The following is a 15,803-nucleotide window of genomic DNA, read 5'->3' on the forward strand; positions in this document are numbered from 1 at the left end:
TCCACTTACTTGATTATTATGTGTTTCATGAATTTTTATTTAAGAAAAGTAAGGTTTGTATTCCTAAATGGTCTACAAGAGATTTGATTTTGAGAGAAGCACGTGGTGGTGGCTTAATGGACCATTTTGGGATTAATAAAACTTATAATATATAATATGTTGCATAAACACTTCTTTTGGCCGAAGATAAAACATGATGTTCATAAGTTTTGTAGCCATTGTTTTAAATACAAAGAAGCTAAATCTAGATCACAACCAAATGGATTGTATACTCTTTTGAATGTACAAACTTGGACTAATATATCTATGAATTTTGTTTTTGATTTGCTGCACACTACAATGGGTAAAGATAGTATGTTTCTTGTGGTAGACAGATTTAGTCAAAATGACTCATTTTATTGCATGCAATAAGACCGATGATGCAAAGGATGTTGCTAATTTATTCTTTAGAGAAGTGTAAAATTACATGAATCCCCATAATTATTGTTAGTGATAGGGATGTTAAATTTTTGGGTCACTCCTTAAAAGTATTACGGGTAAATTGGATACCAAATTATTGTTTTCAACTACCTGTCATCCTCAAACTAATGGGAAAACTGAGATGGTGAACAAGACATTAGGAACGTTCTTAGGGCTATTATTTCTAAGAATATTAAGTCTTGGGACGAATGTTTGCCATTTGTAGAGTTTGCATATAATAGAGCAATTCATAGTGTCACTCATTGTTCTTCTTTTGAAGTTGTTTATGAATTTAATCTACTTACGCCTCTTGATTTGATTCCTATTCGTTCTAATACTTTTGTGAGTGAAGCAACCACAAGTAAGACAAATTTAATCAAAACATTACACAGAGAGGTGAATGAGAGAATTTAGAAACAAAATTTCAAAGTTGCTATAAGAATTAACAAAGAACAAAAGGAAATAATTTTTCAACTCGATGACTGAGTTTGGATATGTTTTCGCAAGAAACGATTCTCATCTCAAAGAAAAACAAAGTTCCATCCGAGAGGGGATGACCCTTATCAAGTTTTTTTAAAGAATTAATAACAATGCCTATAAATTGATCTTCCGAGAGAATTTTCTTTCATTGTAGCTGACTAGAGTTCTTTTGATGTAGTTGATGATTTTCTTAATTCGAAGATGAGTATAGGTTGAATTATATTTGCATATATATAGTATAGATTGAATTGTAATTGCATTTAATAAAATATAGGTTAGTATAAGATATTTAATTAGCATTATTTTTTTTTCTTGATTTGTTTATTCACGAGGTAATAAATGAGATAGATTCATATTCTAAAAAATGTGAACATACAACATAATATATGTAACACCACATTTGAGGTTCATTTATCATATAACATCCATTTCATAGCATAAATCGTCGCATAACATATTACATATCATACACCATCGTGTCACAAAATGACACAAACAGGGACTACAAGGTATGTATCATTCAGATATCATACAAGTCATATAACCAAGTTTGTAGATTTTCAACATACAACCACTTACTTGGTTGCCCTAAACTGAAGTCATTTCGCTCTATTACTTAAAAGTATATTATAGAAATTTATTCACCTAATTGTATAAAACAACTCAAACTTGATTTCACGTTCATAAATTAGAATTCTATTACAGAAAGCTCACCTAATTATATAAAACAATTCAAACTTGCTCCAAATAATTTAAATTTGCTAAATTATATCAACTTTAAGCACCTAAATGTAAAAAATGTTTCAGGTATGGTCGAAAACAATAGGAAAATGTCTAAAAATGTCAAACCCAAGGCAAATTAATCGTGTCAGAACATAGATTCTCCGACCGTTCCAAATCATCAAAGTGAGATGAAATGAAGTAGTTATTGCTCCGATTTGGTAAGCTAAGGGACCTGTTTTATATTAGTGTCCAACTTCCACTTGGAACTAATCGACGTGGGACTGTTTTTTTTTTTTTATTATTATTATTTTTAATTTTCGATTGCTACATCATCAGTACCGACGGGAAAAAAAGAAGAAGATAGTATCGACGAGAGAAGAGAACGGAAGAAGGAGGTGGCGAGTGGTCGTGCTACCTGTGGGTTGAGTTAGGTTTGGTTTGGTTTGGTTTGGTTTTTTTTTTTTTTTTTTTTTTTTTTTTTTTTTTTTAATAACTTTTTATAATTGTTGTCCACATTCCATTTATTGATAAAACAATTTCTATGAATTTGGGCATTTACGATTTTAATTCAACTAAAAAAGAAAAAAAAAAAAAAAAACTGTATATTTTGTAGCGAAATTGCGACATCTCTCTCCCTAAAATATCTCTGTGAGACCTCGCCGTTGTTTGTTTAAACCTCGGCGGCCACTGGCCCTTCCTCCTCCCGATTACGAACGCAATGATACTCAAGACCCTCACCCGCCTCCACACCCTTCCTCTCGCCTCTCTCTTTTCCCCCACTCTCTCTCCAAAATCCTCTCCCCACTTTCTCCCCATTTCATCCCCGCTTTCGCATTCCACCGCCCCGAATCGCTCCCCATCCCTCCTTGCTTCTATTTCCAACACCACCGCCAAGACATCAATCTCCGATGCTGCTCGATTTGCCCGCACGGTTCTGTTTGTTCCTCCTGGAGTCGACGCTGATGAGGTCTCCGAAGAAATGATCCTTCCAGGCTCCAATATTGTGCTCGGCCCTTACGCCGGCGACTCTCGCGTCAAGGAGGTTGAGTTCGTCAAGAGCAGCGCTCGAGCTAGGGATTGCCCTAAAGATAACAAACCGGAATTTGCGATTCTTGGTCGTTCCAATGTCGGGAAATCTTCCCTTATTAATGCTCTTGTTCGGAAAAAGGAAGTTGCTCTTACATCCAAGAAGCCAGGTCTGATTGATTTTACTTTTGTTTTAACTGTTCTTTAATTTGTTTTTGATGATTGTGAACTTCTGTTTGATTGAAGGGAAGACGCAGCTGATTAATCACTTCTTGGTGAATAAAAGCTGGTACATAGTGGACTTACCGGGTTATGGGTAATTTCTATTTCATTTGCATACTTCTATAACGATTGTAATGTTTATATGCAAATTTGTGCAATCACATATTAAGTGGTAGGATTTGATTAGTACAGTGGAGGAACATAAATAACTGTTTAACTTCATTTTGCTAGCAACTGTTATTGTAATGGGATCAAGTTCTTAATCATATAGTCCAAGGGCTGCTGTCCGTTGTTTATCTCTTAATAATACACTATGCTCTTCCAAATTGACGTACATGGTCTCTTAGGTTGATAGCTACTTCTCAGAAATGGCATGCCATTTCTAGCTCCTATTGCTGTTTGGACGATCGGATTGGTCACACGGGTCTTGATCTTGTCTATAATTTCCTTAGTAATATGTAAATTGGGGGATGGGGGATTGCAAACTAGCATGCAAATCTGTCCAAGTGATTGATTACTCCCAATTTGATGCATTAGAGGCTTGTCATAAGAAAAAAGCATGATATACAAAGTGTATATTGTATATTTTATTTAGATGCTATGAGATGAATTAGTTTTCTATTTTATTCTATTTTTTATGGTCATGGTGCTATACTGCTAGATTTCTGCCACTGCTTTTACAAGAAATGAAACTTTCAGAGATCTTAGGGAGTGTTTTTAACGTATGTGTCTTTTTTTTTAAAATTGAATTGAACTTTGAATCAAAACCGTAAGTAATTTGAGAATCAATTCATAATAGCCTGCGCCTACCTCATTCAACCGAAATTTGCCATGTTCTTAGGACGAAGTCTTCTCAAGTTTTCATGTTTACAAGTTTTTCATCTGTCTCGTCCCCTCCTTGATTAAGAGTTCTGCGAAACATCACCTTACATCCATAACGAAAGAAAGCCTATGACATCCATAGAAATACCTTAATATTTCTTAATAGTCTGAAACTTTAGTTCACAAGCCTCGAAATGAGAAATTTCTCATGGAAGATTATTACATTCTTATTTGATATGTTAGAAACTTTTTGCTTCTGTATTTTAATGAAGATAAATGTAAATGAACTAGACTTAGACGCTCAAGAAAGTATGACTTTTGAAGTTTATATGTTTCCCTTTTTTTTACAATCCAGGCTTAGAATGTTTTTTTGTTGGTCTTGAATCTCCTTCACTACCATTTGCATTTTGAACTTCAGGCGGGAATCATTTTGTTTCTTATGCTGAAATATTTAATCTTCTTGATTACCAGCTATACTTCTACTTGTATGGCCTCCTATATGTTTAATCTTTGGATCTTGAATGTGTTTGTGTTCTTTTGAATCCTGAATACTTTTCTCCACTTTGAAAATGGTCTTTCTTATGTAAGATTGTTCAGGTATATATCTATCATTTTTCTCAAGTATCTCAGCAGAATTTAATGTGGAAGGAACCTAAATGTAAAAGATTTTGTTGTTTGTATTGTTTTTCCCTTTTGTTTAAAAGGTGTCCTTTTCTTATTCTCTGTTTTGGCCACTCAATAATTTTCCCTTGCCTTGAGATTTTTTGAGCTATTAATAAAAGTTTTCAAGTTTCGATCAAAACCAGGTCCTAGAGCTTTGCTATCTTCTTAAGGTAGATATAGTTCTTAACCTTTTTGTACAAGATGTATGAATTGTTTGTTATATTCATCTATTCTACTCCGAGTGCAATGCAATCTCTATCTCTACTTATACATTTTGTATTTAACACAAAATTTGATTCAGTTTTGCCAAAGCCTCGGAAACTGCTCGAACAGATTGGTCCTCATTCACAAAAGGGTATTTTATAAACCGAGATACTTTAGTAGCGGTGCTGCTTCTTGTTGATGCAAGTGTTCCACCTCAAAAAATAGACTTAGATTGCGCGAATTGGCTCAGTCGCAACAATGTATGTGATCAGAACTGAAGTACATAGCTTTATATAAATAGTCCTTGTTTGATGTACTTTCCGAACATCTTATGTTGTGTTGTGTCGTGCGTTTTCAGATACCATTGACCTTTGTATTCACGAAGTGCGACAAAATGAAGGTGAGCAAAGGAAAAAGGCCGGACGAGAACATCAGGGACTTTCAACAACTTATTAGACAGAATTACAAGGTACATCCTTCTTGGATCATGACTAGTAGTGTCACAGGTCTAGGTCGTGATGAATTACTTCTACATATGTCCCAACTGAGGAATTACTGGGATCAATAAGTATTGATTTAGAGCCTCTTTTTGGTTGACAAAACCAGCTATCCATATTGTCTAATATATCTATCGCAACCAAAAGTTCCACAATTATTTGGCTATTTTTGTTCCTAATTTAACGTACAAGTTCGTTGGAAGGTCCCTTAGAGAGATCAAAATGTATATACGTTCGTGTGTTCTTATATCAGCCAGTCGGCACTGGTAGAAATAGTTTTGTGGAAGTTTTAATTATGAACCTAAGCATAAATAAATTTTTGTACTCAACTTCTATACTATCACATAAGGAGACAATGTAGTAGTCCAAGGAAATGGGACGAGCTTTGGCTAAACTTTAGAAGAGATATAGTTATGTTTGGAATACCCGAATTTGAAATGATGATATGATTAAGATAAGGAGATCTACCATGGATGGATATGTCAAAATGAAAAGCCAAAAATGAAAATTGGAACAGTGGATGGACGGACACCCACAAATGTCTCCCTTCTTTGGACTTCCCTGGAAAGAAGTGTTGCCATGTGCAACTTTCAAACCAAAGGGTAAAATAGACAGATATTCTTCCCTGTTTGATCAAAATCTCAGCTTTCTCAATTGTGTCAATTATGTTATTTTTTGTTCATTAGTTTAAATTTAAAAGTTAAAAAAGGAAAGAAAAAAATGAAGGCGAAAAAGTTGACGTAGGACGAAACTCTCCGAATGTGTTTTGTAGGGAATATATGTGTTGAATTCATCAAAGTCGAACATTCAACACAATAAATTTTGGAAATATTTATAGTAGTTCAGTTTTTCTTTTAATTGAATGCTTTAATGATAAAATTAGGATTTTCTGGTTATGATTTGAGTTTTTAGGTATTACGTGCTAGGCTAAGAGTTTTATATATTTTATATATTTAATTTTAGTATCATCTCTACTAATTTGGAAAATGGAAAAAGTTGCAAAATGGTTTTGCTTTGAACATCCCGACGAACCTCTACTTTAGAATTAGATCTCATTGAGCAAGATCAAATGAATATCAACGCAGGAAATTTAGTGATTTTAGTTTAGACCAACAAGGTAAGTGAACGCCTTCAGGCTAGGTTGGATGAATTGTATGTTGTATGAATACAACGTATCATATGGCTTATCTACCTGGTATTTCTTGTATTATGTTATGTTTGTAAACTTTTTGTGATGCATGTGCTTCCAATATGTTGAACCATGTATGTTATGATGTCTAAGTTTAGGTTATGCTCTATAAGACACTTGATGAGTCATGTATGATAAGAATGAATGATATGCCATTTACACGTACGTATGTCTCATAAGAAGAATATGGCATGTCTCATAAGAAGAATATGACATGTCTCATAGGAAGAATATGGTAGGAAAAGTATGGAAGTATGATATGCATCACAATTATATACCATGATTTGAATACAAGGCCTCGTGTTTACAAGCATGAGAGATTTCCCTAGTATGTTTTATATTGAGATGTACACTATAGATTTCCCTAGAGAAGGATCGACCTGCTTGTATGACCTCGTGAAGGATTTGAATACAAGACCTCGTGAAAGATCGACTTGTTTGTAATGATTACATCAATGTTACGAGCATGAGAGATTTCCCTAGATTTTCCTAGAGATTTCCTTATCCTGAGAAATTTCTAAAATTTTATTGAGGGGCTTAAAAGACCAAATTTCAAGATGAGGTAGGAAAGAAAAAATCTTGGCAAAAATACTAGGAACTTAAGAAAAATATAAAAGAAAACCGTGAAAAATGGGGAAAAAGTTAATCGGCCTCAATCGAGGGACAAAATGGTCATTTTGACTCCCCTTTCCTAATTAGGGGTCTACTAGTGTCCTAATTAGTATTATGGGGGAAGAAAAGAAAAGAAATTGAAAAAGAATCGATGTGAATTGGAGTTTTGAGGGAAAAAGAAAAAGATGGGAAACCATCCAACTGGGAGATAGAGTTGGACAAGTTTTGATGGTTGATTTGCTCAAATCCAACAAGAATTTAAAAAGAATGAAAGGTATAGCTTTTCAGTTTTGTTCTCGAATTTTTTTCTAGATCTGAAAGATATATGAGAGGAATTAGGATTTGAAATTTTAGTATATTATTTTTGGAGAAATTTCACATAAGTTTGTGAAGAAAGTCGGAGTTGAATTAGATCAAAATTTGACACGTGTGTTAAAAATAATGAGATTTATAGTTTTTGACCGACTTTGTATGTGTTTATCTCATTTTGTAGTTGATTAAAAATTATTAGAAAAATACTTTCGTGAAGATAGATTAAAACTCTACAAATTTTGTGAAAGAACCAAGTCGATTTAAATTTTGGAGAAGTTATAAAGATCGAAAGAAAACAGAAAGAATTAGAAAATCATTATGAATCTAAGTTGAACTTAGTTGTAGGCAACATGTGCCAGGCAAGGAGAAGCAGTATGCGGCTGGCCAAGGGGGACACATGTCTATAGTCTAATGTCCCCATGTCTATAGTCTAATGGAATGCACATTGTGTGTTAATTAGAGGGTCAAATCCGCTTCGATTCATCCAATCAATTAATCGTGACCCACCTGAGTATGTCACATGTCTCAACATAAAAATTTGGAGGAAACTGTATGCCCGTGAGAGATTGAACTTGAGACACAGGAGCTGAATGAGGCTAATATGAGCGCACCATGTATCACGAGTACAACGCACATATACCTACCATGTGGGAGACATCCAACCACGCATTGTGCATGCATGGGAGCGCATGAGTCTTCCCTTTTTACTCCGTTTGACTGTTTTCCGCTCCTATTTCAATATTAAGCCTAATTTTACTTGAGTTTTGACATACTAGAAAATTTTCAGAAATTTTGGAACTTCTAATACAAAAATCTACCTTAAGTAGACACGTATCATCCATGTAAGTAGCCTCACATACTATAAGCAAGTAATATTCGTAGAGATCACTTGGACGTGCTAGCATGGGAGCATTTATTATCTTTGGTGGTTAGATTGTGTAAGTTAGGATCTTAAAATGACATTTTTGGATGAGTATGCAATGTATGTTGTCGAGAATTTCTAAAAAGCCCCTAGGATGAAATTATGAGATGCATGCTGATTTTTATGCTACCTCGAGCTAAGATGAAAATATGCATATTAGAACTCAAGGAGGACAATTTAGTTGAGTAAGCTAGGCATGATGTGGATAATTAGCAAAATTCCCCTAGGTCAGGATTTTGAGACATAAGCTACTTTACGTGCTTCCTGTTGGCTAGAATGTAGGATGAGTTATTTTAATATATGCTTTGGCGATTGATGAATTTTATCTCTGTGTTGAGCTTTTATGTTTGCATGATATATAGTACGTTTAACTCCAGGTGATTGATTGTGTGTTCTCGTTATAGAGCATGTTTATCTATTATAGAGCATGTTTATCTGCACAAAGCTAGAACTAGGGCACTATAGTTGTGAGTTAATAAGCTTGACTTAGCAAAAGAACTTATGACCCTAGAGCAATTTTAGGATAATTGTTTAGAAGTTATTGGTTTGAATAGGTTTACAGAGTTGTGCTTTCTTCGCTATAAATACTCATGTATGCTATTTACACAAAAACAAAGACAATTGAAAAGTTAAGTGCTTAAGGTTCCTATATTCAAAAGCTCTCTCCCCTCAAATTTTTTTCCGCTTCAGTTATTTGTTTCAACATATTTCGACCGTGGGCCATTCCAACATTTGGTATCAGAGCTAGGATGTCGAAACAAATACCGTCACCACACAAAGTTGTCGGAGGAGATGTGACAACGATAAGGAACGGAACAGAGGGGAGTGTAATGCTTCAGTACCCGTTACTCACGAAGAGTAACTACGCAACACGGTTGATAAAGATGCGTGTTAACTTACAAGCACAGGGCGTGTGGGACGCCATCAAACATGGTGATGAAGTTGAGGAGCGTAAGGACAGGATGGCTCTTGTCACCATCTACTAGGCATTCTTGGAGGACGTTCTTCTAATGTTGGCAGAGATGGACTCGGTAAAGGTAGTGTGAGAGACACTGCAAACAATGAATGTGGGTGTGGAACGTGTCAAGGAAGCAACGGTGTAGACCTTGAAGAGTGATTTCGAGGCTATCTGCATGAAGGACGGTGAGTCAATAGGCGACTTTGCCATGAAGTTGACAACAATTGTTAGTAACATCCTTTCATTAGGCGACATGGTGGAGGAGATCTCAGTTATCAAGAAGTTCCTTCGAGCTATTCCTCCAAGATTCATGCAGATTGTTACCTCCATTAAGCAGTTCGACAACCTCAAGAACATGTCGGTTGAGGAGGTCGTTGGTCGTCTTAAGGTTCATAAGGAGAGACTTCGTGGCTACGAAGACAAAGAGGAGGAGAAACACCTCTTACTCACACATGAATAGTGGCTCGCACGGACGAAAAAGAAAGATGCAGATGACTCTTCTTTCTCAGGTACGAGCAGACGTGGCAGCCATAATAAAGAAAAAATAGGTCGTGGACGTGATGGCAGAGGAGGTCGCGACAATACCTCACAAACTCATGAAAATGCCAACCATCGGAAGGAAAAGAGGTCGTGTTTCTCTTGTGGAAAATATTTGCATTATGTGACAGAGTGTCGCAACAAGGAGTGTGATGAGGAGGCAAACTTCATGTTCTCAAATGATGAAGAGCTCACATTAATGTTGGTCAAGGAAATGCCTAATCTATTGGTGCTCAATGAAGAAAAGGTTTTGACGAACCTCTTCATATATGGAAGACCAAGTGGAGAACTAGCATGTGGTACCTAGACAACGGAGCGAGCAACCACATGATCGGAGATTGAGCAACTTTCAAGGAGCTTGATGAGAAGTTCACTGGAAACGTGAAACTCTGCGATGGATCAATTGTACCAATCCAAAACAAAGGATCTCTCTTGTTCTAGTGTAACAACGATGATCAAGGTGTATTACATCCCGAGTTTAAAGAGCAATATTATTAGCCTTGGTCAAATAACAAAAGAAGGTAGCAAAGTGGAGATAGTTGGTTCGTTCCTCAAGAAATATGACTGAAATGGAGCCCTTTTGATGAAGGTAACGGTCGCAAAACTGGCTATATAAGATAATATTGAAAAACTACCAACTCCTTCCAAAATATCTATTTGGGATCAAAATATCACTCTCACGATTTTGAATGAGTAACCCATGGTTGAGTTTTTTTTTTTTTTTTTTTTTTTTTTTTTTTTTTTTTTAAAATTATTATTAAGGGTTACTCATCTACTCTTTATTATTATTATATTATTATATTTATAATAAATTTTAAAATTTAAATATAACTATTACTTCGTTTTTATTATTTTTATAATAAATTTGAATTTTGAATTTGACCCCTAGTTTTTATTATTTTTATATTATATTATTATATTTCAATAATAATAATAATAATAATAAAATTTGAAAATTTTCTTATTATTTATTTTTAATTTCTCATTCTATTTTTGTTTTAAAACAATTGAATGGTCCATATTAATCCTTATTTTTTTTTTTTTTTCCACTCTATGTGTAAACTCCCACTCTCCCATATTTTGGTATACAATTTTCATAGTTATTGAGTTTTTAATTTTCTAAACCCTTTAGGGCTACTCTTTCAATTTTATTTCTTTTCATCCTGTTCTTGAGAGAATTGCAAGAAAATAGTTGCAAGTGCTCAACTTGTAAAGCTTTTTAGAGAGTTATGTGTTCTTACAAAATTTCAACACTTGTAACGGTTTGATACTAAGTCGTGGAAATGATTGAGCTTGTTCTTGAACTCGTAAAAAGAGCGGTGTAGCGGTTGGGCTCTGATCCATGGAAAGAGTCGAGAAAGTTCTTTATTTAAATTTCTAAGAGGCATGTGGGGAGTAGATCGACCTACTCCACCCTAAAACTAAGGTGTCATATTTTCAAACTCTTTTCTTTTTAATTTTAAGATTATTATTGTGATTTATGGCATGTCATGAGTCTTTCATAATTGTTTATTGTTTTGACTTTGAATTATTTTGTTGTATTAATTATTATCTAGTTTCTTAATTAGAAAGATTAAGCACACTTAAATATTGTTAAAACCCTATTCACCCCTCTAGAACTGCCATACCGATCAACAATTGGTATAAGAGCGTTCATCTTATAGATCTTTTATATAAACTTTATTGTTAGAGCTTATGACAAAATTACATGTTAATAATGGTTTTAGCGAGGACAATCAACCTTTAGCCTTCGTTATTTTGATGGAACAAATTATACTCGTTGGAAAGCTAGAAAATTTATTTGCAGTTGATTATCGATTATAGTTAAATGTTTCTAAAGGTCCTTACATTCCAATAAAAACGGTTAATAATAATGAGGTGCCTAAAATAGAAAAGGAATTTGAATAATGGTCTCTGAAGGTTCTCTAATGACACATGAGATTAGAGTACGAAAATCACCTTAGAAGTTTATTCCACATAGTAATCGCATGTGTCATGAGAGAACCAATGAGTTCATGCGGTCACTTTTGCCTCCCAACTTTTAGGTAGAGACCTTTTTTTTTTTTTTAAATAGTTCATAATTATGAACCAACATGTTAATATTTGTTCCCTTATGAGTTGTTTCTTTAGAGCATGACTCTGATACCATGTTAGATGAACACGACTCTCCACAATGGTATGATATTGTTCACTTTGAGCATAAGCTCTCATGGCTTTGCTTTGGGCTTCCCCAAAGGCCTCACACCAACGGAGAGTGTATTTTTTGATTATAAACTCATGACCATTTCCTAAATTAACCAATGTGGGACACTTTCATCCAACACCTCCCCTCGAGCACAGTATGTCTCCCCTTAATCGAGGTTCGACTCCTTTGGAGCTCTCTAAAGAGTTTTCCAAATTGCATATGCCGAAAACCACATACATACACTATTAAATTGATCATTATTAGGGCACAATAAAAACAATTTATATCACTAGCATTCAAAAAAAACATTTATTTTTTCTATGCTCATCAAATTCATCTTCTATTCTATTTTAAGCACCTCAATATTATTAACCATTTTTATTGAAATGTAAGGAACTCTACTACCCTTTAACTATAATTGATAATCTTTTTTCATATCATGCTCATCAAATTCCTCTTTTTTTCATATAGGCATCGAGAGACTAAAAGTAAATAATAATAAAAAATTAAATTTATTATTATTATTATTATTTAAATATAATAATATAACAATAATATAAAAATAATAAAAATTGATGTGAGTAACGATCAAATGACAAATTCAAAATTTATTATAAATATAATAATGACAAAAAGTGACTTTTAAATTTAAATTTCAAAATTTATTATAAATATAATAATAATAAAAAAGAATGTGAGTAACGACGAAAATTTTATAATATAATATAATAATATAATAATAAAATCTATGTGAGTAACGGTTAGATTGAAATTTATATTATGTATAAATAATTTTATTTAGAAATATAATTAAAAAAAAAAAAAAAAAAAAAAAAAAAAAAAAAAAAAAAACTCAAGCATTTGTTACTCTTCCATAATTATAAAGGTCATACTTTAATTTGTCCATGATTTTAATTTAGCTGTCACATCATCACGTCGGGTACCTTATCTCGACTTTAATTTCTTCGTTTTATCTCTGATTTGAGTGATTGAAAAGTTGTTTAAATCGCTATTCCTAATCTTATACTGTGGACCCTTCAAATAAGGTAGGTTCATTATATCAAAACATTAATTAATTAAATGAAATTAAGGGCAAAAAAGCCAACAAGAGGACCCACCGTCTTGAAACATCCAACATCACCATAATTTTGTCCTTAATCTTTTTTGGATATTTTTTCAAAAAAAATTACTCTAATCAGAGCTTACCGACCTTTGTTTTTAAATTCTAGTCGTTGGATGGGATGAACTATGAACGTTCTAGATTGTGTCCAGTTTTGGAGGAGGCCCAACAACTGAATTTTGAGATACAATGGATTTTGTACATAAGGGTATTGTGGAAATCTGATATGGCCAGTAGGGTATTTTCGTAATCATCCGTATCTTCAAGGACAATTTGATAATTTGACCAATTTCGAATATTTTAATATTATTTTTTTCAAAAAATCAAAATTTTTCTAAGAATTCTTTACCCATTCTTGATCATTTTTTTTTTCTTTCTTTCTTGCACATTGAGATTCTTCTTCAATAAGATTTTTCCATGTTACTTCCTCTACTTCATGATTCTTCCCTAGGATAGAGCAATTTTTTTTTTCTTTTTTTTTTCCTTAATCTCTTGACTTTCTTGTCCAATATTTGGACTAGCTCCTTTTTATACTTTATGTCTCCTCTTAATGAAAGTGTGACGTGAGTGAGGTTTGGAGTGTACTTGTGCAGCATAAATACATAAAATACATTGTGCACTGCAACAAGCTTGGGGGTAGTGCAAGTCTATAGCCCACCGGTCCTATCCTTTCCAGTATTTCGAAAGGATTGATAAACTTAGAGTTTAGCTTGTAACACCAAAAAAAAAAAAAAAAAAAAAAAAAAAAAAAAAAAGGAATTAGGTCCAGCTAGAATAAGCCACTTAGGTACGACCCAAAGGATCAAAGGAAATAAATTAAGAGGATTAAGCAAGGACAATTGACTTAATCAAGTCATTCCTGTACCCTAACAAGTAATCTTAAAGAGTTAAAGGCCTTTGGAAAAAGGAATGAAAAGGAAAAAGTAAGCGAAAAGGACGAAAATGTCATTTTTCAAATTTTTAAGGAATTTCTCAGATTTTTAATTCCTTATCTAGAAGGAATTTCTAGATGCTCGAGAAGGGAAAAATGACCAACATGGGATGAAAAATATTTAGAAAAATTATGGATTTTTCAAGGAAAATAATATTAAAATATTCAGAATGTGACAAATTACCAAAATACCCCTGGAGGAATGGATAATTACGAAAATGCCACTCTGATCAGAATCAGAGGATCTACCGTGGCCATCTGCACAAAAAGTCATGAAACTCGAATCTCAGCCGTTGGATCTCCCCCAAAATTGGATATGGTTTGGAACACGGACAGATCATCACATCCAACGGCTAGTATTCAAAACCAAGGTCGGTGAGGCTCTGATCGGAACAGATATTTTCGATGAATTATCCAGAACATTCAAACTCCAAATCACAAGATTCTGGAGCTTTCAAAGTTGGTTTAAGCTCCTCCTATAAAGTCTGAATTAGGGGCTACAATATGGAACATGAATCGAGCAAGGTCGAGCACCCATTCGAGAGTTAGAGCGTTTAGATTGTGGGTCTCCTACTCTTGGGTTTCTTCCAAATTCAAGAGCAATACTCCACCATTTCTCCTCAAACTTATTCCTGTAGTTTCTAAACAAGGTTACCCACAAGTGCTATAAGGAAATGGAGTGCTGAAAGTCCCCAGAAACCATTCCCCCAATTTAATCCGCCATTGAAGAACTTCATGAAAAACTCGAAAATTCAATCCAAGGATACACAATGATTCTTCGAGAAAGAACGATCCCAATCAGTTTCTGCACCTCCAACGAATGTTTCCATAGAAGACCACAAAGAGAAATAACCTCGGTGGTGTGCCTAATTGAAGGAAATCGAATTTGGGCTTAATTTGGGGATAAAAGTCGAATTACTATCTACGGTCTCCTTTCCTTCAAATTGAGAATTCCTTAAGCTTCAGAGGATCAAGTTGAGTAACTTTGATGAAGGAATCGGGAAATGAAACGTCGTAGAACAAGCTACCCAAGAGATCAGAAATCCGACGTTTCGGGTGAGTTGAATACCAAGAACGATTTTTGGAAATTAAGATCCCACACTCAAAGACGTTCCTCCAAATTAATTCCTATAGCTTGAGGAAATGATATGGAAGAGGTTCCATGAAGAAATCGGGCCTTGAAAACCTTTAGAATCGGCTGCCTAATAATGTATCCCCTGCTTTAGCTCCGACGAGAAAAATGATTTTGGACGATCTTTGGAGGCGAATATCTTAGGCTACGATCCACGAGAAGGTATGAAACCAATCCCAAGCTATTCCTTGTAATACCATCTTTAAGTTTCATGAAGATATCGAGGGGCGAAACGACGTGATTGGAGCTATGGAGCTCAATTTTCAGACGGCGGCGCGAACGGTCGTGCGCGTCTTCTTCCCGTCTGGAGGAAGAAGACGATGACGTGGCCGGTTCAATTGAACCAGCTAACTCAGCCCAAAATTAGACCTTCACTCGATTTTTTTTCAATTGTAACCCCCTTCCAGACCGGATCTCACAAAAATCATTATGGTTCCAAAAACGAGACACAATAAGGAGTCTGTGGAAGGAAATGTGATGTCATTCGGATACCGAAAGCTTAAGAACGGAGGTCTCGAACGTCGACGATGAGGTAAGTAGCCACCTTGGATTTATTGTTAAGAAATACTTATAGGAATCGCTTGGATTTTCATATGAACCCTAAAAAAAAGTATGACATATATGAAAGAAAAACTCAAAGAACCGTGAGTTAAGGGCCTAAACCGACCAAATTGCTCGGGATTTAAGTAATATTAAAATAACCCACTAAATGAGCTCTGACGCCTATGAAATTTTAATGCTGAGCATATTATAGCATGTCGAGTTTATATATGAAATATGGTGGTCATTGGATAAGGGTAAGTAGGTAA

At 34.5% G+C, this 15,803-nt stretch overlaps 1 protein-coding gene across 1 annotated transcript; it reads left to right on the forward strand.

The window, feature by feature from the left end:
• Nucleotides 1-2,284: 2,284 nt before the first annotated feature.
• On the forward strand, nucleotides 2,285-5,425 carry EMB2001 (P-loop containing nucleoside triphosphate hydrolases superfamily protein). Its single transcript, XM_023656898.2, has 4 exons — nucleotides 2,285-2,858; nucleotides 2,935-3,004; nucleotides 4,697-4,859; nucleotides 4,958-5,425. Exons 1-4 carry the CDS (start codon nucleotides 2,381-2,383, stop codon nucleotides 5,165-5,167), a joined length of 921 nt encoding a protein of 306 aa, XP_023512666.2. The 5' UTR covers nucleotides 2,285-2,380; the 3' UTR covers nucleotides 5,168-5,425.
• Nucleotides 5,426-15,803: the final 10,378 nt, after the last annotated feature.

This window comes from Cucurbita pepo, chromosome 16 (genome assembly GCF_057944985.1).
Source record: "Cucurbita pepo subsp. pepo isolate OVF chromosome 16, ASM5794498v1, whole genome shotgun sequence".
In the NCBI taxonomy this organism is placed as follows: Eukaryota; Viridiplantae; Streptophyta; class Magnoliopsida; order Cucurbitales; family Cucurbitaceae; genus Cucurbita; species Cucurbita pepo.